This window comes from Arvicanthis niloticus, chromosome 13, assembly GCF_011762505.2.
Source record: "Arvicanthis niloticus isolate mArvNil1 chromosome 13, mArvNil1.pat.X, whole genome shotgun sequence".
Classification (NCBI taxonomy): domain Eukaryota; kingdom Metazoa; phylum Chordata; class Mammalia; order Rodentia; family Muridae; genus Arvicanthis; species Arvicanthis niloticus.
This window is the reverse complement of record NC_047670.1, coordinates 34769919-34791290: the sequence shown is the minus strand read 5'-3', so window position 1 is coordinate 34791290 and position 21372 is coordinate 34769919. Positions and strand designations below refer to the sequence as shown.

Below are 21372 nucleotides of genomic sequence, written 5' to 3'. Positions count from 1 at the left end.
GACCCTGTCTCCAAAAAGAGAAATACATTCTTCAAAGACCACATTCCCAGTGACCTGGTCCTTACTCTAGGCTTCACTTTGTAATGACACATTCATCTATGAACTCATAAATGGGTTAATCCACTGATGAGGTCAGTGTTCTCATGGTATGCTTACCTCCCAATAGTGCCACTACCTGCTGACAAGCCTTTAATAGAGAAGCCTTTGTGGTTGAAGGGTTCTTCTATTTAGAAAACATACCTTTTGTTGGTCTACAAGGCTTTGTTGATGGCTTATAACTTTTACTGGTTTGTGAAATAAACTAGAAACCACCAGTACACTGGTATTTGGCTCATTGGAACAGATGTAGGATTGAATTTGAACACTCTTCTGATATTTTGCTCGCGTTATTTAACCCTTGAGCCTCAGTGATCCTGACTATAAAATGAGCCTACTAATAATGTATGTTGTCCAGAATTTTAATTAAGATCAAAATAAGGAGGCTGGTTGGTGTGGCTCAGTGGTAGAGCATTTGCTAGACATAGGCAATGCCCTGGATTTAATAGTCACTCGTTGGGGCAGTAAGGTGATGGGAAATAAATAAGTCAGTCAGGTATATGGAAAAGAAGTCAGTAAATACAACATTTAAAAAAAATTTTTAATTGTGAAATCTATCTTAATTCTATGACTACATATTATCTTTTCATATAATGGGGATTTTTGAGTATTGATGGTAATTTTAAATAGGCAGGCTTATATTAGATAATTTTAATGATTACAGAAATAGTCTTGGGTATGTAAATGAGTTATTTTCTCATTTATTCTGGCTTTACAAACCATTTCTCAAAACCCTAGAGATCATTTTGTTGAAATGTCAGGTTTTTGGAAATGTTTACAAGGGCTTATTATGTAGCACATAACAAGTAACAGTATCATCTCAAGTTTATATTATATAATATATTAATTATAAAAATGAATATTTATATATTAAGTTTATTTTTTTTAGGTCATTAGCTATTTCTGATACTTAAATCTTTTGTCCCTTTTTCTATTTCCTTCATTGTGATTTCAATTCTGCTGTTTAGGCGAAGGCATGCCATCCACAGTAGTGACTCTACTTCCTCCTCCTCCTCTGAAGATGAATGCTTTGAGAGGAGAAGAAAAAGGAACCGAAACAGAACTATTAACAGGTGAGCACTGAGCCTGGTGTGGGGGCCTGGGGGGCTCACACCTTTAATTCAAGCACTCTGGGGCTGAGATTGGAGGCTTAAGAGTTCTAGGCCCAGCCTGGGCTTTGTGGTAAGCCTGATCTCAAAAACAAACAAATTATTGAAGGAGGGGAGGTGGAATGGATGACTTCTACATTGCTGACTTTTAAAACTGCCAACTGTATTTTAAAAATATTTTTCTTACAATTGTAAACACATGATATGCCAGCTTTTGTATACATGCATGCCATGATTTGCCTGTGGAGGTCAGAGGATTGATTTAATTGGTTTTTCCTTCTGCTGTGTGGGTTCCAGAGATTGCTTCTGAGATGTTGCTGGCCTCGAATAGTTTTTTTTTTTTTAATAAAGATTTATTTATTTTATTTATATGAGTAAATTGTAGCTGTCTTCAGACACACCAGAAGAAAGTATCAGATCCTGTTATAGATGGTTGTGAGCCACCATGTGGTTGCTGGGAATTGAACTCAGGACCTTTGGAAGAACAGTCAGTGCTCTTAACTGCTGAGCCATTTCTCCAGCCCCTCAAATACCTTTTTATGGCTGGTGAGACAGTAGAATAATTTAGGAATAGTAAGTACAGTTTAGCTGATTAAAAGGCTGCACCAGATGTTAATACAAAGCGAACTCTTGCCTTATTAGAAATATCTATAGTTGAAACAAATGGTAGAATAGAACATGGTTGGTTACTGAAACAGGAGGGTTGGGTGGCTGGATTGGTTGGTTGATTGTTGTTCTTGAGACAAGGTCTGATGTAGCTCACACCAACTTAGAACTTGCTGTAAGTAGTTCAGCATCTTGAACTCCCTAATTTCCCAAGTGCTTGCAGGGACCACCCACCATGCCATGCAGTACCTATGTAACTTACAGATGTCTGTAACTCCAGTTCCATGTGTTCATATAGAACCCAAAGGTTGACACTGGGTACACATCGCTTTGTTTTGAGACAGGGTCTCTGACTGACCTAGAGCTCATCTTTGGGGTTAACTCAACTGCTCTGGAGATTCTTTTTCTCTACCTCCAGGATCCTAAGATTACAGAGGGCCTGCCACCTCTACCCATATTTTAGTAGATTTGGGTATAAATAGATTTGATAGAACTAAATCAGTCTTGTCCTCTGCTTTGGCAAAAAGTGCTTTACCCACTGAGCCATTTTCCCCAGCCCCAAACATTTTTTAATAAGAGTAATATTGTAACATGGAATTTAGAGAGGATGATTTGATGTGTCTTTATATATATATGTGTGTGTGTGTGTGCATGTGTTTTTTAATAGGTGCCTCCCACTAAATTTCCGGAAAGATGAAATAAGAGGGATTTATAAAGATCGGATGAAAATTGGAGCAAACCTTGCTGATGTTGATCCAATGCAACTAGATTCTTCAGTGAGTATTTTAAAATTTGTGCTTGGCTTGAGGTGTAATTTCAGTCACTATTTTTGTCTTACAGGTAAATAAGACTTTTTTTCTTTAGCAGAAACTTATATTTTTATATATATTTTAAAACCAAAAATCTTTGGGGAATTGGAGAGATGGCTCAGCATTTATAGCATTTGTGGCTCTTAGAGAGGACCTGAGTTTAATTCCCAGCATCCACATGGTGGAGCTACATATAAAATAAACAAGCATTAAAAAAAAAAATCTTTGGAATACTATTGTTAGTCAGTTGATGTGGATTGACTGTGGAGGCATAAGGCAGCATTTTAATTTTAACTCAGATCTGTGTCCTGTTTCACTGCAGGTGCGATTTGATAGTGTTGGCGGCCTGTCCAGTCACATTGCAGCTCTAAAAGAGATGGTGGTATTTCCCTTACTTTATCCAGAAGTCTTTGAAAAGTTTAAAATTCAACCCCCAAGGTAATAAAAAGATGCTTTTACTTATAGCCATAGTGTGTGCAGTGTTGCTGTTAATAATTTTGACTTCTTTTTTTACTTAAATTTTGTGTATGCGATATGGGTGCAGGTGCACATGTAAGCATGTGGAGGCCAGGCAGATGTCAGGTGTCTGCTCTGATACTTACCTTGAAACACTGAGTCTGGAGCTAGGCTGGCAACCAACAAGCCTGAGCAGCCCTCCCCCATCCTCCCACCAGCACTGGGGTTACAGGTGTACACATGACCACAGTCAGCTTTTGCCTGTGTTCTGAGGTTGAACTCAGGTGTACAGCCAGTGCTTTTACTGGCCCAGCCATTTCCCCAGTCCTATTAAGTATGAATGTGCATGTATGAGTGTGCACTACCTGTCTTGGAGTGACATTGGAGTCCAGAAGAGGTAATTCAATCCCTAGGGCTGGGGTTGCACAGTTGTGAGCCATCAAGCTTTGGTCTTCTGGAAGAGCATCAGGTGCCCTTAATCACACGTCTGGCAACCTGAGTATCTAGAACCATAGTAATAGGTGGAAGGAGAGAACCAGCTCCACAGTTATTCTCCAGTCTACACGCAGAATCTCTAATGATTTTTTTAAACCAATACACACAAATTTTTTATATATGTCTCCTTAAAATACTATCCCATCCACATAAAAATCAAGAGAGAATTGTGATTGTGCTATATGACTGCATATGCAAGGTAAGGTAATAAACATATAATGTACATGATCAGGTAATATAGGACAATGTTTCAAATAAAGGATTCTTTCAAGTTTTCATATTGATACTAACTCTCTCAAAGGTTTTTTTTTTTGTTTTGTTATTTGGTTTTTCGAGACAGGGTTTTTCCGTGTAGTCCTGGCTGTCCTGGAACTTATTCTGTAGACCAGGCTGGCCTCGAACTCAGAAATCCACCTGCCTCTGCTTCCCAAGTGCTGGGATTAAAGGCGTGTGCCACCACTGCCTGGCCAAAGTTTTTACTTTGTACAATGAAACTATTTCAGTTGTTTAATGTTTTAAATTAACTAATTAAAATGGTCATGAGATTGGTTCTGAATGTTTGCTTCAGTAGTCTACCTTTGGTTTAATACTGAAAGTGTTTAACATATTTTCCAGAGGTTGTTTGTTTTATGGACCACCTGGAACTGGAAAAACACTGGTGGCTAGAGCACTTGCCAATGAGTGCAGCCAAGGGGATAAAAGAGTGGCCTTTTTCATGAGGAAAGGTGCTGATTGTCTGAGTAAATGGGTAGGAGAGTCTGAGAGACAGCTTCGATTGCTATTTGATCAGGTGAGACTGCATTTTACCTATATAGATTTTCTTTCCTTTTTTTTTTTTTTTAATTTGATGGAATAAAGTTTACTTGGGCTTATGGTTCTAGAGGGATAAGAGTCTATCATATTGGGGTGGCACAGCAACAGCAGGCATGGTGGCAGAAACAGGAAGCTGGGAATTCATCTCTCTCTTAGACTGGTTTCACTCCTTGTGTGCAGCTCCCCTTGTCAGGTATCCTCACAGTTCTGACATCTATTTCTCTTTTTTTTCCTTAAAGTATAAAATAGAGTTTATTTAGGGCATGGGGAGAAGAGTTGAGGAAGTAGAAACAGGCAGAGAGGGAGAGGAGAGGAGTAGAGGCCAGACATGAGCATGCAGAGAGGGGGGGAGGGGTATGGGGAGGAAAGGGGAAGACAGGGTAAGGGAGTGAGAAGAGAAGAGCCAGTTCTGACATCTCTAACATCCTGGGCTCTCCATTGCAGCCTAGGCTTCACTTTCCCAGTTTACAGAGTGGTCTTCACCTGTTGCCCTCTTCAGGCCTTCATGCAGAAATTTCCTCTGCCATGTGGATTTTGAGAACTCATACCTCATAAGGAGGAGGCGTCTCCTTCTGAGCAGTTTAATAGTGGATTATTTGCCAACATAGAAACAAGGCAATTCTTCCCTAGCATATCTTTCAGTTTCATATGCCGGATTGTATTGACGGTATATTGTGAAACACTAACATTCTGCTTCACTGGGGCATACTGCTGAAGGGTTTTGTGGTTTTTTTGGTTGGTTGGTTTTGGTTGTTTGTTCAGGCAGGGTCCTTCTATATAACCCTGGCTGTCCTGCAGTTCATTATGAAGACTAGGTTGGTCTTGAAATCAGATCTGTCTCCCAAGTTCTGAGATTAAAGGTATATGCCAACATGCTTGACATTGAAAATGGGTTTGAAACCCTTTTTAGAACTAAGTATTTTGCCTTCACTAAAATAGTTTTTTTAAGTTTTGCTTGTTGTTGAGGAATGTTTTTCTATGTAATATGGAGGGAGAATACAGCTGTCCTTCACTATTTGTTTCCATAGTCAGTAATAAAGTTTTTCTGTGTGTCCAGTAACTGTAACTTTATGAAATCCAAGGTATCTAAATACTGGAATATTTTGGATATTTCAAGTTAAAAATACAAATAAAATTAATTATAATTACATATGTAAAGTTCCAAAAATAGTCTTTGAACTAATAGTCTTATAGTTATAAGTGACAAACTGGCAAGCAAGATTGAATGAAAATAGATTGTAAAGATATTTTTCAATTTATAAATTATATATTTATAATAAATTTGATTTAAAATGGATTGAACCTCTTTGATTAAATCTACTTGAGGAATTTTGTGGTAACACAGGACTATTGGACCCTCTTTTAGGCCTATCAGATGCGCCCAGCAATTATATTCTTTGATGAAATCGATGGTTTGGCTCCAGTACGATCTAGCAGGCAAGATCAGATTCACAGGTAAACTTGATTAAGTTGTGTTAATGTTATATAAAAGGTAAGAATCAAATGGTGAACAAGAACTCAGCCCACAGAATCAACTGACGGGGATTCAAGTGGGCCTATACAGATTAGAGAGCATGTGACTTAGTTCCTATGAATATATGTTATGGTTCTATAGCTCCGTGTTCTTGTGGAATTCCTAACAGTGGGAGTGAGGGTTGTCTCTGACCCTTGCTTGCCTTTGGGACCCTTTTTCTCCTATGTTGCCTAGTCCAGCATTGATGTGAGAATATGTGTTTGGTGTTACTATATGCTTGTCATGCCGTGTCTGGTTGAAGTCCCTGGGAGGCCTCCTGTTTTATAAAAGGAGGTAGGGGAGGAACTTGTGGGAGGGGAGGGAGGGCAAACTACAGTCAGGATGTAATATATAAGAAAAGGAAATTTTTTTTTTTTTTTTTTTTTTTTTTTGGTTTTTTTTGAGACAGGGTTTCTCTGTGTAGCTCTGGCTGTCCTGGCACTCACTCTGTAGACCAGGCTGGCCTCGACCTCAGAAATCCACCTGCCTCTGCCTCCCAAGTGCTGGGATTAAAGGCGTGTGCCACCACCGCCCAGCTGTTATTATCAATAATAACAAATGTGGCTGACCTAGCCAGGTATCTGTAGTTCTAGCCTGTCTAAAACTAAGACCTGAGAATTAGATTTTCTTTATCAAGTTTTATGCTCAAATATTTAAATATCTTAAATGTTGCCAATTAATTCCGTTGCTTTCTCCTTTTTAAACTCCAGTAATAAGTTGAAAGTACTGGGGATAGTTCCGGGGCCTTAGGCTTTGCAAGTGCTTTACTGCTGAGATGTATTCCTAATGTTAAGGTGCTGTCTTAGTCACTGACTATTGCTGTGGAGACACTGTGACCAAAGCAACTCTTAAGCTTACAGCTTAAGATTAGTCTGTTGTGTCAGGGAACATGGTGGCTTGCAGGAAGGCACTGGAGAAGTAGCTGAGAGCTTTACATTCCTGATCCACAGGCAGCAGAGACTAGGTCTTGAATGGACTTTTGAAATCCCAAAGCCCACCCCCAGTGACACCATTCCTCTAACAAGGCCACACCTCCTAATCTTTCTAGACCTTTCAAAAAGTTCCAGCTTCCTCCCTGGTGACTTAAGTATTCAAATACAAGAGTCTGTGGGTGGCATTTTTATTTAAACTGACACAGGTTCCTGGGTCAAATAAAAATATCTCAGTAATTCTGCTGGTTTAAGAATACCAAACCTCATTTTAAAGGGAAAAGTTGAGCTGTATGTGGTGGCACTTGCCTTCGATCCCAACACTCAAGAGGCAGAGACAGGAGGATCTCTGATTTCAAGGCCAGCCTACTCTACAGAGTGAGCTCCAGGAGAGCCAAGAATAATAGAGAAATTTGTCTTGAGCAAACAAACAAAAGATGGAAAAGCTGTACTTTTTTTTTTTTTTTTTTTTTTTAATGGAAATGACATGATTGCTCCTAGGTGTGGTTGAGAAGGGTTGTACAAGGTAGAGTAGTTCATCCAGAGTCTAGACTGAACCAGGCCATGAGTAGAAGAGCAAGAGAGGAAGAGGGCAAAGCAACCATGATCAAACTGGCCAGGAGCCAAGTCGCCAAGAAGCTGGATTATACAGGAATCAGAAGCTGGGGGAAGGGAAGCCCAGCCCCTGGGCTGGAGAGGGTTAGGGTAGGAATGGGCTAAGAGGTACTGGGAGGGGCCACAGGTACTGAGTGAAACTTATCCAGTGTTTAGTTGGCATCTGACATTTTTTTCCCCAAGATTAGAAGAGAGCTACAAATCTACCCCAAGTCTAGTTTGTTAGCTTTTTGTTTGTTTGAAATCTTTTTCTTTGAAGTAATAGGGACTGAACCCAAGGCCTCAAATAAACCAGAGTCCGCAGCCATAAGTTACTTTCAGTCCTAGGTCAGCTTTAGTATTTCAGAGCTTCTTTCTAAGTAGTCTCACTAATTTTAAAAATAACGGACCGATTTTTCGAGACACCAGAAAGCATATTTGTATGCCTTCATGAGCGATGAACAAGACAATGTAATTGATAGGTAGGTTTTGACCTTTCTTTTAGCAAGACAGGGTTTCTCTGTGTAGCTCTGGCTATCCTAGAACACTCTAGACCAGGCTAGCTTCAAAAACCTCTGCTTCCTGTGTGCTGGGATTAAAGGTGTGTGCTACCACAAGTAGCTCACTTTTTTTTTTTTTCCTGTCTTTAAAATGAGATGGTATTCTTTTTTGTTTGTTTGTTTGTTTGTTTTGTTTTGTTTTGTTTTTTTGTTTTTCGAGACAGGGTTTCTCTGTGTAGCTCTGGCTGTCCTGGCACTCACTCTGTAGACCAGGCTGGCCTCGAACTCAAGAAATCCGCCTGCCTCTGCCTCCCAAGTGCTGAGATGGTATTCTTAAATCAGCGAAATTACTCTCTGAGATACTACTTAGCCCAGATATCCCCCTCACAGCACCTGAGGTGGTTTGAATATGAGTGCCTCCCATATACATTCTGCCTTGTTTGCCATTGTGCACATGAGTTTGTTGATAGTTTTTAGGTAATTTGTCCTATGTGTAAGTCCTCATATTTTTTCATGTTGTAGTCTTGATTTGGAACTTTCAAGTTCCCTGTGAAATATGCTTTATAAAAATCATGTCCAGGATCCATTGGTGGCTCTAAAGGTTATTTACTTGTCTTTTTTTTTCCCTGATCCTGGGGATTGAGCATACAGCATTGCATAGGTAAACACTCTACCCCTGAACTACATACATCCCAGCCCTTGATTTCAGTGTATTTGTTTTTATTTTTTAAGTCTGTGCATATGTGCACGTGGGTGCTCACATGCATTCATGTGGAAGCCAGAGGAGTATGTTGAATGCCTTTCACTTTCCACTTTACATTTTTTGTGTGTATGTGCACATGTGCATGTATGTAGACAAGCTGTTTGGGGGTGCATGTGGAAGTTTGTGGTTGATGTGGTAAATTATCTTGAAAGCTCCTCTTTTCACTTTATTGATAGGGTCTCATTTTATCCTGGAGCTCATCAATCTGGCTAATTACTTGTCAACTTGTTTGGGTCACTTGTCTTAACCTTATGAGGTGGAAATTATAGGCAAGTTTGGAAATTAAATGAATTCTGGGGATCTGAATGCCAATACTTCTTGCAAAGCAAGCACTTTAAGTGCTGAGCCATCTCCTCATCCCCACATTAATTTTTGAGACATGTTCTCTTCGCTGAACCTGAAGCTCACTTTGGACTAGGCTGGCTAGGGCCAGTGAGCTTTGATGACACCTGTTCCGCTTAGGTGACAAAGCATACTCAGTGATACCTGGCTTCTGTGGGGGACGCTGGGGATTTTAACTCAGGTCCTCTTTTCTTAGCATGAGTTCTTGACCCCCTGAACCATCTCTAGTTTCCCTATGTTTTGTTTTGTTTTTCATTGAAAAATAGCTAAGTGCCATAAAATTTCATTTGCACGTTTATACATTAAAATAAACCTTACCAAAAGGAATATTAGAATGATTCTTTGTCCATAATACTAATTTGTTTTCTTATTTTCTGTGTTTAGTTCTATTGTTTCAACCCTGTTAGCTCTTATGGATGGTTTGGACAGCAGAGGAGAAATTGTGGTTATTGGAGCTACCAACAGACTAGATTCCATAGACCCTGCTTTACGAAGGCCCGGTCGATTTGACAGAGAATTCCTTTTTAGTCTACCTGATAAAGATGTAAGAAAAGTTTACATGCTTTTTATTATTAACAGTTTTGTAACATTACATTTCTTTATGTGACGGGGGTGGGGAAATAAAGTGTTTGTGCCACCATGCAGGTGTGGAGGTCAGACAACAACCTGTGGGAGTAAGTTTTTCCTTTGTACTGTGTGGTTCTGTGGATAGAATTCAGCTCATCAGGCTTGGTTGCAAGTACTTTACCTGCTGAGCTGTCTTCCACTCCCCATATAACAAGTTCTGATACAATAAAAAGTTGAAGACTTTATTTAGTTTTATATCATGATCTTATGATTATTCAAAAGAACTCAATAGAGGTGATTTATTATCATTAAGTATATCTCTTTCCCCAACTGCTTTTAAAATTGTTTTCAGTTAAGCATACCCTGGATATTGCCAGCTAGTTTCAATAGCTCCGTGAGTCTTTAGCCAGCTTACTTAGCTTTGCAGAGCACTATTGTACTACAATTAGTTAGGCTAAGACCACTTAATGTTTCTGAGAAGCACATAATACAATACGAGTAGAGCTGACTGGAATGATAGTTCAGGATTAAGAGTGCTTACTTACAGCTTTTTCAGAGTCCCCAACACCCACATCACGTGGCTCAAGACCACCTATAACCCAGACTGGGGAATCCCTTCTCTTATACTCAGAAGCACCTGCACTTAGGTGCATATACCCACTGAACAATACAGTTAAAACTTTAAAATATGTATTCTTAGCAAATGATTAGAGCTGTCAGTATTCTTGTTTCTTAATGTGCTCCTGAATGAATAATGCTGTTTAATTTTTTAATTTACATAAATAATGCATATAACTTGGGCACATTAAATAGAAATTGCTTAATTTTGTTATATGCTTTTAGGTGTCTTTTTTTTCCCCCTTATTTTCATGGTCTCATATTTCTATTTGTATTAAGTTTTGGTTACTTGAAAATTTTAGATAGTCAAAAGTAGATTTAGATTCAAGAATTTCTAATTGGAGTAACTTAATGATTACAGATGTAAAATATTAAAAGAGAGGTTTTGTTTGTTTGTTTGTTTTGTTTTGTTTTTTTGTTTTTTTTCCTCCAAAGGCTCGAAAGGAGATTCTGAAGATTCATACAAGAGATTGGAATCCAAAACCAGTGGACATGTTTCTAGAAGAACTAGCAGAAAACTGTGTTGGTAAATACTTTTTTGAGCATATGTGAAAAATATTCTGTTCATTTTTGAAATGAAACAAGTTGAGGTCTTGCCTTCAAGTTCAGATTTAAAAGGCTGATGAGATGGCCTGGTGGATAAAGGTGCTTACAATTCAAGCCTGGGGACCTGAGTTCAGTTCCTGGAAGACACAGGAAAGTGGAAGGAGAGAACTTGGCTCTACAAGGTCATCCTGACCTCTGTGCACCTGTCCTCACACATAACAAAGCCACAGATGTGGTAGATGTCGTAGCACATATTGCAGAGCTAGTAGTAGGAAACAAAGACAGACTGCAAGTTTATGGTCATCCTTGACTGCATAGGAAGAAACAGCTGATCTGAAAAGGGAGCGCGTGCATTTGTTTTCCATCTCTTTCATGTGATTACCTTTAAGATCTTAGATATTAAAGAATAGGTACTTGTCCAAGCGTAGTGACATAATCTCTGCATCCCCATCACTTGGGAAACTGAGGCAGGATTACCATGAGTTTGAGGTCATGTTAAGTATAGTATCTGGTCAGCCGTGGATATATAATTGTACCTTGTCTCAAGAAAATTAAAATATAAAAATAAAGTTGAGGACTAGAGAGATAGCTTAGTGTTACAAGTTCACACTGCACTTTCAGAGGTTCCGAGTTCTGTTTCCAGAACCTATGTCAGATGGCTCACAACTACCTGTAGCTCTAGCTCTAGGGAATCCAGTATCCTTTCTGGCCTCCATGTGCATCTGCACTGTAACATACATATCTCCACATGATACATAGTTAAATCTTTTTTTTTTTAATGGACAGATTGATCATTGAGGGAATTTGAGAGCAGCATAAACATGAAGAGAGTAATAGCCCTGTGAATTACACAGTATTAATTGAGATACAGAGTCCTCTGCAGAGTTTAAGTGAGTCTTGGAAGATCACACAGTAAATGACAACTAGAACTTCAGTTTTGTCTGACTTTGGCTGGCACACACCTTTAGTCCTAGGACTCTAGAGGCAGAGGCAGGTGGATCTCTCTAAAATTGAAGCCAACCTGCTCTAGCAGAGAGAGTTCTGGGCCAGTCAGAACTACACAGAGATCCTGTCTCAAAACAACAACACAACAGAGATTTTTCTCTTAATCCTTCTGTACTTAGTGCTTGCATATTTCATTCAAAAGTTACTGATTTGTTGATGCCATTTAAATTCACTTTATTTAGTTTTGTTATCTATATTCTTTTTTGTTTGGTTGGTTTTTGGGGGTTTGGTTGGTTGGTTGGTTTTTTTTTGGGGGGGGGGGGGGTTTCAAGACAGGGTAGACTGTGTATTCCTGGCTATCCTGGAACTCACTCTGTAGACCAGGCTGGCCTCGAACTCAGAAATCCTCCTGCCTCTGCCTCCCAAGTGCTGGGATTAAAGGGGTGCGCCACCACCACCCGGCATCTATAAATATTCTAATAAGATTAATATTTAAATTTTTTTAAATTATGACTGTCAATAATTTGAGGGTTTTGCTCCCCCCGACCCCCGTTGATGGTTATAGGATACTGTGGTGCAGATATTAAGTCACTGTGTGCCGAAGCTGCTTTATGTGCCCTGCGTCGACGCTACCCACAGATCTACACCACCAGTGAGAAGCTACAGTTGGATCTCTCTTCAATTAATATCTCAGCTAAGGATTTTGAGGCAGCTATGCAGAAGATAATACCAGCTTCCCAGAGAGCTGTGACATCACCTGGACAGGCACTGTCTGCCATCGTGAAACCCCTTCTGCAAAATACTGTTCATATGATCTTAGAAGCCCTACAGAAAGTATTTCCACATGTGGAAGTTGGAACAAACAAAGCTTTAAATTCAGGTATAAAACTTGATTGACCATTGAGAGAGAGAGAGAGAGAGAGAGAGAGAGAGAGAGAGAGAGAGAGAGAGAGAGAGAAGAGAGAAGAGAGAGAAGAGAGAGAAGAGAGAGAAGAGAGAGAAGAGAGAGAGATTACGATTACTAATGGACAGGGTTTTTTTTTTTTATTTTGTAGATGTTTCTTGCCCCTTTCTAGAAAGTGATTTGGCATACAGTGATGATGATACACCATCGGTGTATGAAAATGGACTTTCTCAAAAAAATTTTAATCAAGCAAAAGAAAATTTAAATTTTCTTCAATTAAATAGGTATGTTTTCCCTGCAAATGAGTGTTTTAGTGTATAAATTCCATAAAAATGAGATGTCTTTTTTTTTGACAGGATAAAAGATACCAGCTAATCAGCTTTTTATTAAAGTTATTAAGTTAAAATATTAGGGCTGGTAAGAAGCCTCAATTGTTTAAATGCTTCCATTACAATCATGAAAGCCTAAGTTCAGCCCCTAAAGCCCATGTAAAAATTGTAGGAATGGTGTGATTTCAGTATTGGGAAGGCAGGCTCCCTGGGGCTTACTAGCCATCCAATCTAACCTAATTAGTAAGGTCCAATAAGAGACCCAGTCTCAATGAAGGTAACTACTGTTTCTTAGGATGCCACCTGAGATTATCCTGTAGCCTGCCCCCACACAAGCATTTGTACCCACATACACTTTACAAAGTTTGGATATGAAGAGATTGACTACGCAGTTAAGAGCGCTGGTTGCTCTTCAAGAGGACCTTGGTTGGGTTCAATTCCCAAAACCCACATAACCATAACCATCTGTAACTCTAGTTCCTGGAGAAGACATGATATATGCTGGCCTCCATGGGCACTGAATGCTGGTGATACAGACATGCATTTAGCACTCATGCACATAAAAATATAAAAAAATCTTTTTGAATTTATTTTAAATATAGTAATCAATAATTGAAGTTTTGTTTTGGGTTGGTTTTTTTTTTTTTTTTTTTTTTTTTTTTGGTTTGGTTTGGTTTGGTTTGGTTTGGTTTGGTTTGGTTTGGTTTTTGGTCTTTGTTTTTTTTTAAACAATCAAATTTTGGCCAGATGTAGTGGTGCATGCATTTAATCCCAGCACTTGGGAGTCAGAGGCATATACCTCTCTGAGTGTGAGGCCAGCCTACTCTATTACTGAGCTCCAGGACAACCAGAGCTACATAGTGAAACCCTATCTTAAAAAAGAAAAAAATCAAAATTCATTGTTGCTGTTGTCATTATGATGTAAAAGTATTCTTAAATCTGGGACAATTATTGTGAGAAGTTCTGCCATGTTATAATTGCTAGTCAAATAGGCAAAACTTCTGAAGATTTGTAATTTTTAATTGGCAATTTAAAGGAAACATTCAAGTTTTCCCCAAATACAGCTTCTTAATTTTTTTTTCCCCCCCAGAAATGCTTGTTATCAACCCATGTCTTTTCGACCAAGACTGTTGATAGTAGGAGAACCAGGATTTGGACAGAGTTCTCACTTGGCACCAGCTGTCATCCATGTTTTGGAAAAATTTACTGTATATACATTAGACATTCCTGTTCTCTTTGGCATCAGTACTACATCTCCTGAAGAGGCATGTTCCCAAGTAAGTTTTCTAACCAATAAGTTATAAGATAAAAGTCATTCAGAGACAAAGTCTAGAGTTGACTGCTTTTTTGTTTTTGTTTTTTTAAACTTGAACTTTTTTTTTTTTTTTTTTTTTTTTTTTTTTTTTTTTTTTTTTCTTCTAGACAGAGCTCTGGTTGTCCTGAACTTGTATGGTAGGCCAGGTTGGCCTCAGAGATCTGCATGCCTTTGCCTCTCCAGTGCTGGGACTAAAGGCCCACCATGCCCAGCAAACTTGAACTTTTAAAAAGAAAGTTTTATTTTTACTTAAAGTTTACAAAATAGGGTCTGGAGAGATGGCTCAGCAGTTAAGAGCACTGACTGCTTGCTCTTCCAGAGGTCCTGAGTTCAATTCCAGGCAACCACATGATGGCTCACAACCATCTGTAATGGGATCCAGTGCCCTTTTCTGGTGTGTCTGAAGACAGCAACAGTTTACTCACATATATTAAATAAATAAATAAATATTTTTTAAAAGGTTACAAAATAATAAAATAAAATTGCTTAGTTATTAAATAGTATATATTTTATCTACTACTTAACAATTGTAAGATCTTGGGTGAGTTATTAGATCTGTATTTTCCTGTTTGCAAGGTATGAGATAATTTGGGTATTGTGGGAATTGATGTACTTAAAAATTACTGTTTCTTAGTGGTATACAAATACTTTGCTTTTTTTTTTTGTTTATTTGTTTGGTTTTTGTCCTGGAACTCACTCTGTAGACCTTGAACTCAGAAATTCACCTGCCTCTGCCTCCCAAGTACTAGGATTAAAGGCGTGCGCCACCACTGCCCAGCTCTACTTTGCTGTTTCTATTGTTGACGTATTTAGACTTAACTGGTTAATATAAAAATGTTTTATATTTGTACGGCAGAATAGACTTGTAGATTTCTTGGCCTGTTTCCTAGTTTCCTGAATAAATTATTTTCTCCCAAATAAAGCATTTATTGAACACTTTTAAGTGGTTATAAGGGTTTTTGGATAAGCATTCAAAAATGTGAAGGTTTTATGTGAGAATTTTGGGACATTACTATAGTGCTAATTTTACTAATATGCCGACTTTGAAACCAAATATAGCCGGGCAGTGGTGGCGCACGCCTTTAATCCCAGCGCTTGGGAGGCTGGCGGATTTCTGAGTTCGAGGCCAGCCTGGTCTACAGTGTGAGTTCCAGGACAGGCAAGGGACAGCCAAGGCTATACAGAGAAACCCTGTCTCCAAAAAAAACCAAAAAAAAAAAAAAAGAAACCAAATGTAATTAAAAAAAAATTTTTTTTTATTAGATGATTCGTGAAGCTAAGAAAACAGCACCCAGCATAGTCTATATCCCACATATCCACTTGTGGTGGGAAATAGTTGGACCGACACTCAAAGCCACATTTACAACATTATTACAGACTATACCTTCATTTGCTCCAGTTTTACTACTTGCAACTTCTGAGAAACCATACTCAGCTTTGCCTGAAGAGGTAATTGTGGGGGCGGGGTGCATAGGAGTTACTTTATACTAAAACAGCTTACTTAAAAGTTCTAGTGCTACTGAGGTAAATGAAACAATAAGGAATACTTTTATCAGGTACACCATCGATGGCTGTTTGTGTTGTGTGCTCACTGTTTAGAATATACATGTCTAGTAAGGAGATGCACAGTTTTCCTATTACAAAAATGTTACATGACAGACTATTTTGTATTTACTTTTCCATGAGTCTTCTGAATTAATCAATATTTAACATCTTCCTTTATGAGTTGCATGTTCTTTTTATTATTACCTTGTAATGAATTGTAACCACTTTTCAGCATCACTTGCTTTTATGCCTTTTTTTTAAAACATTGATTCCCATTTCATGTCTTTGGGTTGTGAGAGTTAATTAAATAACTTTGGTAAGCCCATTGCATAAATTAGTATAATAACTGTTACTATATTCTAATTAGATTCTTGAATTCTAACTATGATCTGATATTTAGTTACTAATTTAGCACGACTATTCACACTTAATTCTCTGTGTAGGGGTGCCCTTCCTGCTTGCAAGTTTATATGCCACATGCATGCAGGGCCTGTAGAGGCCAGATCCCCAGGAAATAAAGAGTTAGAGATAGCTATGAGCTGCCATGTGGGTGCTGGGACCCAGACAGAGGTCCTCTAGAAGAGCAGCCGGTGCTCTTAACCACTGAGTCATCTCCCTGTTTCTGTATACTACTTTAAAAGACATATAGAAATATGTACTATAGGACAGCCAAGGCTATACAGAGAAACCCTGTCTTGAAAAAAACCAAAAAAAAAAAAAAAATGCTGTTGAATTAATAATTAGTAGCATAAATGTGTGTTTGTGTATATTGCATACATCTATGTTCTATATATATATATTTTTAGGTACAAGAATTGTTTACCCATGATTATGGAGAAATTTTTAATGTCCAGTTACCAGATAAAGAAGAACGAACCAAATTTTTTGAAGATTTAATTTTAAAACAAGCTTCAAAGCCTCCTGTGTCACAAAAGAAAGCAGGTTAGTTATCTAATAGAGAATAATTATAAGAAATTTACAGCTAATGTTATTGACATCGACCTGATTACACAAATTCATCCTCAGTTATGGTGGTGACATGTATAGGACTTAAAATAGCTCTGCTTCCTGCTAAAATGGACTAAATTTTTAAGGTACATAAGGTGTTTCACATGTTTCATAGACTAGCCCCCGCTTGTCTATGTTACTCTTTCTCAAGACTTATGTTTAATTATGTAAAGGCACATGAGAGCTGGAACCTGTGGAGGCCAGAAGAGTGTGGTTGAAGCTACAGTTTTAGGTAGTTGTGAGCTGCCTAATGTGAGTTCTGGGAACTGAATGTGTGTCCTCTATCAGATCAAGGTGCTCTTAGCCACCAAGCCACCGCCCCAGCTCTAGAGCTCTTCTTAGCTGGACTACCACCATCAACTCTTTCTGTTTACAAACAAAAACAAAACTGTCTTTAAATTGCACAGGTTCTTGTAATGCTTCTATCTTTGTCCCTCATTGCTGCTTAACATTAACTTGGAACTGGAGTTACAGATGTCAGTGCTAGGAATGAACCCAGATCCTTTGCAGGATCAACAGGATGCTCTTAAAAAGTTGAACTCTTTCTCTCCTTTTTTCCTTTTTTCTTTTTGTTTTTTTGAAATACAGTTTCTTTGTGTAACCCTCCTCTCTGGCTGAACTCAGGCTGCCCTTGAACTCAAAGAGATCCACCCGCTTCTTTCTGCCTTTCAAGTGCTAGGATTAAAGGCATGTGCCACCACCACCCAGTTTAAATTACGTTTTATTTAGTGTGTGTATGCATAAGTCAGGACACAGCTTACAAAAATCATTTCAGGAACTCAGGTCATGGGGTTTGATGGCAGGCACTTATATCTAAGCAACCTCTAGTCTCATTTCTTCTTTTAATCCTGATTATTAGTTTCCTATCCACTGTAAAGAAAATAACTCTCAAGCCCTTATTCTGTTTGCACTGAGTTATTTGCTGTGGAGGGTATATACTAAAATCTTCCCTCCATGTGAAGTTCTGCAGGCCTTGGAGGTGCTCCCAGTAGCACCACCGCCTGAACCAAGACCACTGACAGCAGAGGAAGTTAAACGACTTGAAGAACAAGAAGAAGATACATTCAGAGAACTCAGGATTTTCTTAAGAAATGTCACACATAGGCTTGCTATTGATAAGCGGTTCCGAGTCTTTACTAAGCCTGTTGACCCTGATGAGGTATTAATTTCGTCTTTGGATCAAATATGTTTAGGTCATAATGATAGACAAACAAAATAGTTCATGTAGGTGCCCTGCAGAACTCTGAACTTGTGGTCTCTATATGGGCACATGAACTTAGTGTCCTAAGCATGTATAGACTTTAAGAGCTAGCTAATATATTTCTATTGTATCAGAGAATAAACAGTTAACTTTTCTACACATTTAGACAGAAGGAACTTTAGAATGTTTTAATTACACATGGTATTATTATGTGTAGATTCAAAAGTTGAACTTAGAGGTGGGTTTTTTTGTTTTTTTTGTTTTGAGACAGGGACTTACTTTGTAGTACAGGCTGGTCTGGATTTACTGTATAGTATAGGCTACCATGAACTAAGTGCTGGGATTACAGGCTTGTGTCAGTATTTTGCAGAGTCCATTCTTAAACCGACATTGAAGAATGGGCAGCAATTTCATAAGGAAATAAAAGATAATACTAGAGAATATAACTGCTCAAGAATAGGAGTAAATATCAAGCAGAAATAGATTATGATAGAGCCAAAGCATTCATATCAATATAGTAGCATCCTTATTTATTTTACTTATTCTGTATTGCTATTACAGAAAATCCTTTTTAAATTTCTATTATTTTTATTTTTAAAATATATAGTGTTTGTTAATAATTTGCTCATTTGCTTGGATTTTAGGTTCCTGATTATATCACTGTCATAAAGCAACCAATGGACCTTTCATCTGTAATCAGTAAAATTGATTTACATAAATATCTCACTGTGAAAGACTATTTGAAGGATATTGATCTGATCTGTAGTAACGCTTTAGAATACAATCCAGATAGAGATCCTGGAGGTGAGCATTAGTGAATTCCCTTTCAAGGTGTGGCTTTGGGGGATACTCAAAATTAATAAGGGTTGTTGATGTTTGGTTGGTTGGTTATAAATATTTTACATTCAAAATACCATGTAATTCTCATAATAATCTTATCTTATTCTACAGCTGAGAAAGTTATAGTTTAGGAAAATTAAAACTTTGTTCAGAATCACAGTGCCAGGAAAGGACAATGGCAGAATTTGAATGCACAGTTCCTGGTTCTGTTTGTTTGCTTGTTTTTGTCATTCAGATCCCCAAATATGAACCACATAATGTATTGATACTTCAAAGCTGTAATGCTGCTACTGTTATGAATTGTAGTATCTGTCATGCAGGATGTCTGATATGCATCTCCTGTGTGGTCATGAGTCACAAGTTGAAAACCACTACTCTAATGAAACACAAAGTAGCTTGTTTTGCTCTTTCTGAAAGTGTAAAGACAGATAAAGCACTAATAAAATAGATTTCAAAGTATTTTTTTTCTTTTTTTTAAAGATTTATTTATTTAATGTATGTGAGTACATTGTAGCTGTCTTCAAACACCCTAGAAGAGCAGTGCTTTTAACCGCTGAGCCATCTCTCCAGCCCCTTTTTAAGTTGTTGGGTGTTTTGTTTGTTTGTTTGTTTGAGACAGGGTTTCTCTGTATAGCTCTGACTGTCCTGGAACTCACTCTGTAGAGGCTAGCCACAAACTCAGAAATCCGCCTGTCTCTGCCTCCCAAGTGCTGGGATTAAAGGCGTGCGCCACCACTGCCCGGCTTAAGTTTCTTTAATGATGTATTTATTCTTATTTTATGTGCATTGGTGTTTTGCCTTATGTCTGTCTGAGGGTATTAGATTCTTTGAAACTGAAATTGCAGTTGTGAGCTGTCATGTGGGTGCTGGGCTTTGAACCCAGGCTTTTGTTTTGTTTTGTTTTTTTAATTTTCTTGATTTCTTTTTTTAAATTTCCTTGATTAAAATTTTTTTAACTTATTCACCTTACATCCTGCTCATTGTTCTTCCAGTCACCACCCCACCATAATCCTCCCCCCCTCCCCCACCTCTCTTTTCCTCTGAGCGGGTGGGAGCCTCCCTGGTATCCCCCTACCCTGGGTCTTCAAGTCTCTGCAAGGCTAGGCACTTCCTCTCCCAGTAAGGCCAGACAAAGCAACTCAGCTAGAAGAGCACACCCCATGTACAAGCTTTTGGGATAGCCCCTGTTCCAGTTTTTCAGGACCCACGTGTAGACCAAGCTGCACATCTGTTACATATGTGCGGGGAGGCCTAGGTCCAGCCCATGTATGCTCTTTTGTTGGTGATTCAGACTCTGAGAGCCCTAAGGGTCTAGGTTAGTTGACTCTGTTGGTCCTCTTATGGAGTTCATATCTTCAGGGCTGCCATTTTTCCTCCTATTCTTCCCTAAGAGTCTCCAAGCTGCATCCACTGTTTGGCTGTGTGAATCCAGGCTTTTAATAGCTGAGCTGTTGCAGGATATTTGATCACACTGTGAACACCAAGATTGTGTTATTGTAGTGTGGCTCTCCCTAGCACACACCTTTAATCCCAAACAGTGACTTTTACATAAAGTTCATGTTTGAAAGGGATGTCTACTTGCCAAGGAGAGAAGCAGGTTGAGTCAGTCAGCTTGAAGAGGAGTTTGAGCCAGAATGGCTCAGTTAGTTGAACCAGCCACAGTTTAAAAAGAAAAAGAAAGGGTGAGTTTATTCAGTAATAAGTCTCAGGCTGAAAACATTCTAGGCCAATGAAAGGAACTATTAAAGTTCCTTTTGTTCTTTTTTTAGGGTTGGTTGGTTGGTTGATTTGAGTCAGTTTCACAGTGTATGTAGCCCTGGCTGACCTAAAACTCAGAGAGATCTGCCTGCCTCTGCTTCCCCAGAATAGGGATTAAAGAATGCCAGCCCCCTAAGATGATATAACTCAGGTTGGCCTTGACATGTATCCAAATCATTAGATTATCACTCAAACCAGAATATAACTTACTCTTTGTATGAAGTTAAGGAATTGCAATAGCTACTATTTTTACCCAAAATATTGTTTACTTTTGTAAAAGTATTAAGAATTCTATTTCCTTATTTCTCAGATCGTCTTATTAGGCATAGAGCATGTGCTTTAAGAGACACTGCCTATGCAATAATTAAAGAAGAGCTTGATGAAGACTTTGAGCAGCTTTGTGAAGAAATTCAGGAATCTAGGAAGAAAAGAGGTAGGAAAACGCTTGGGCATCTGAAGTTGTTTTAGATGAATTCTTTCCTTCTTTGTATGACTTTGAGTTCTGGAAACAATCCTTAAAATCCTGTTTAAATGTTTATAAGGTTGTAGCTCCTCCAAATATGCACCATCTTACTACCACGTCATGCCAAAGCAAAATTCTACTGTTGGTGACAAAAAGTCAGATCAAGAGCAGACTGAGAAGCTAAAGGCACCTTGTACTCCCGTGGCGTGCAGCACTCCTGGTAAGTACTCTGGAGTAATACTCATTTATGGCGTTCCTTTATTCTCTTCTTACACCCTTTACTTTGAGACTTATACTTTGCTTTGCTA

General features: G+C 38.5%; 1 protein-coding gene across 2 annotated transcripts in view; it reads left to right on the top strand.

Moving 5' to 3' along the window:
- Atad2 (ATPase family AAA domain containing 2) overlaps positions 1-21372 on the top strand; it is a 41890-nt gene that overhangs the window by 14431 nt on the left and 6087 nt on the right. For both annotated transcript variants that reach the window (XM_034517584.2, XM_076911370.1), the window contains exons 9-24: positions 1065-1169; positions 2479-2587; positions 2943-3058; positions 4187-4361; positions 5751-5839; positions 9410-9569; positions 10646-10736; positions 12267-12581; positions 12757-12889; positions 14025-14211; positions 15513-15698; positions 16601-16736; positions 17765-17961; positions 18648-18807; positions 20912-21034; positions 21144-21284. In XM_034517584.2, coding sequence (XP_034373475.1) covers positions 1065-1169; positions 2479-2587; positions 2943-3058; positions 4187-4361; positions 5751-5839; positions 9410-9569; positions 10646-10736; positions 12267-12581; positions 12757-12889; positions 14025-14211; positions 15513-15698; positions 16601-16736; positions 17765-17961; positions 18648-18807; positions 20912-21034; positions 21144-21284 — 2423 coding nt within the window. The remainder of the gene's footprint in view (positions 1-1064; positions 1170-2478; positions 2588-2942; positions 3059-4186; positions 4362-5750; positions 5840-9409; positions 9570-10645; positions 10737-12266; positions 12582-12756; positions 12890-14024; positions 14212-15512; positions 15699-16600; positions 16737-17764; positions 17962-18647; positions 18808-20911; positions 21035-21143; positions 21285-21372) is intronic.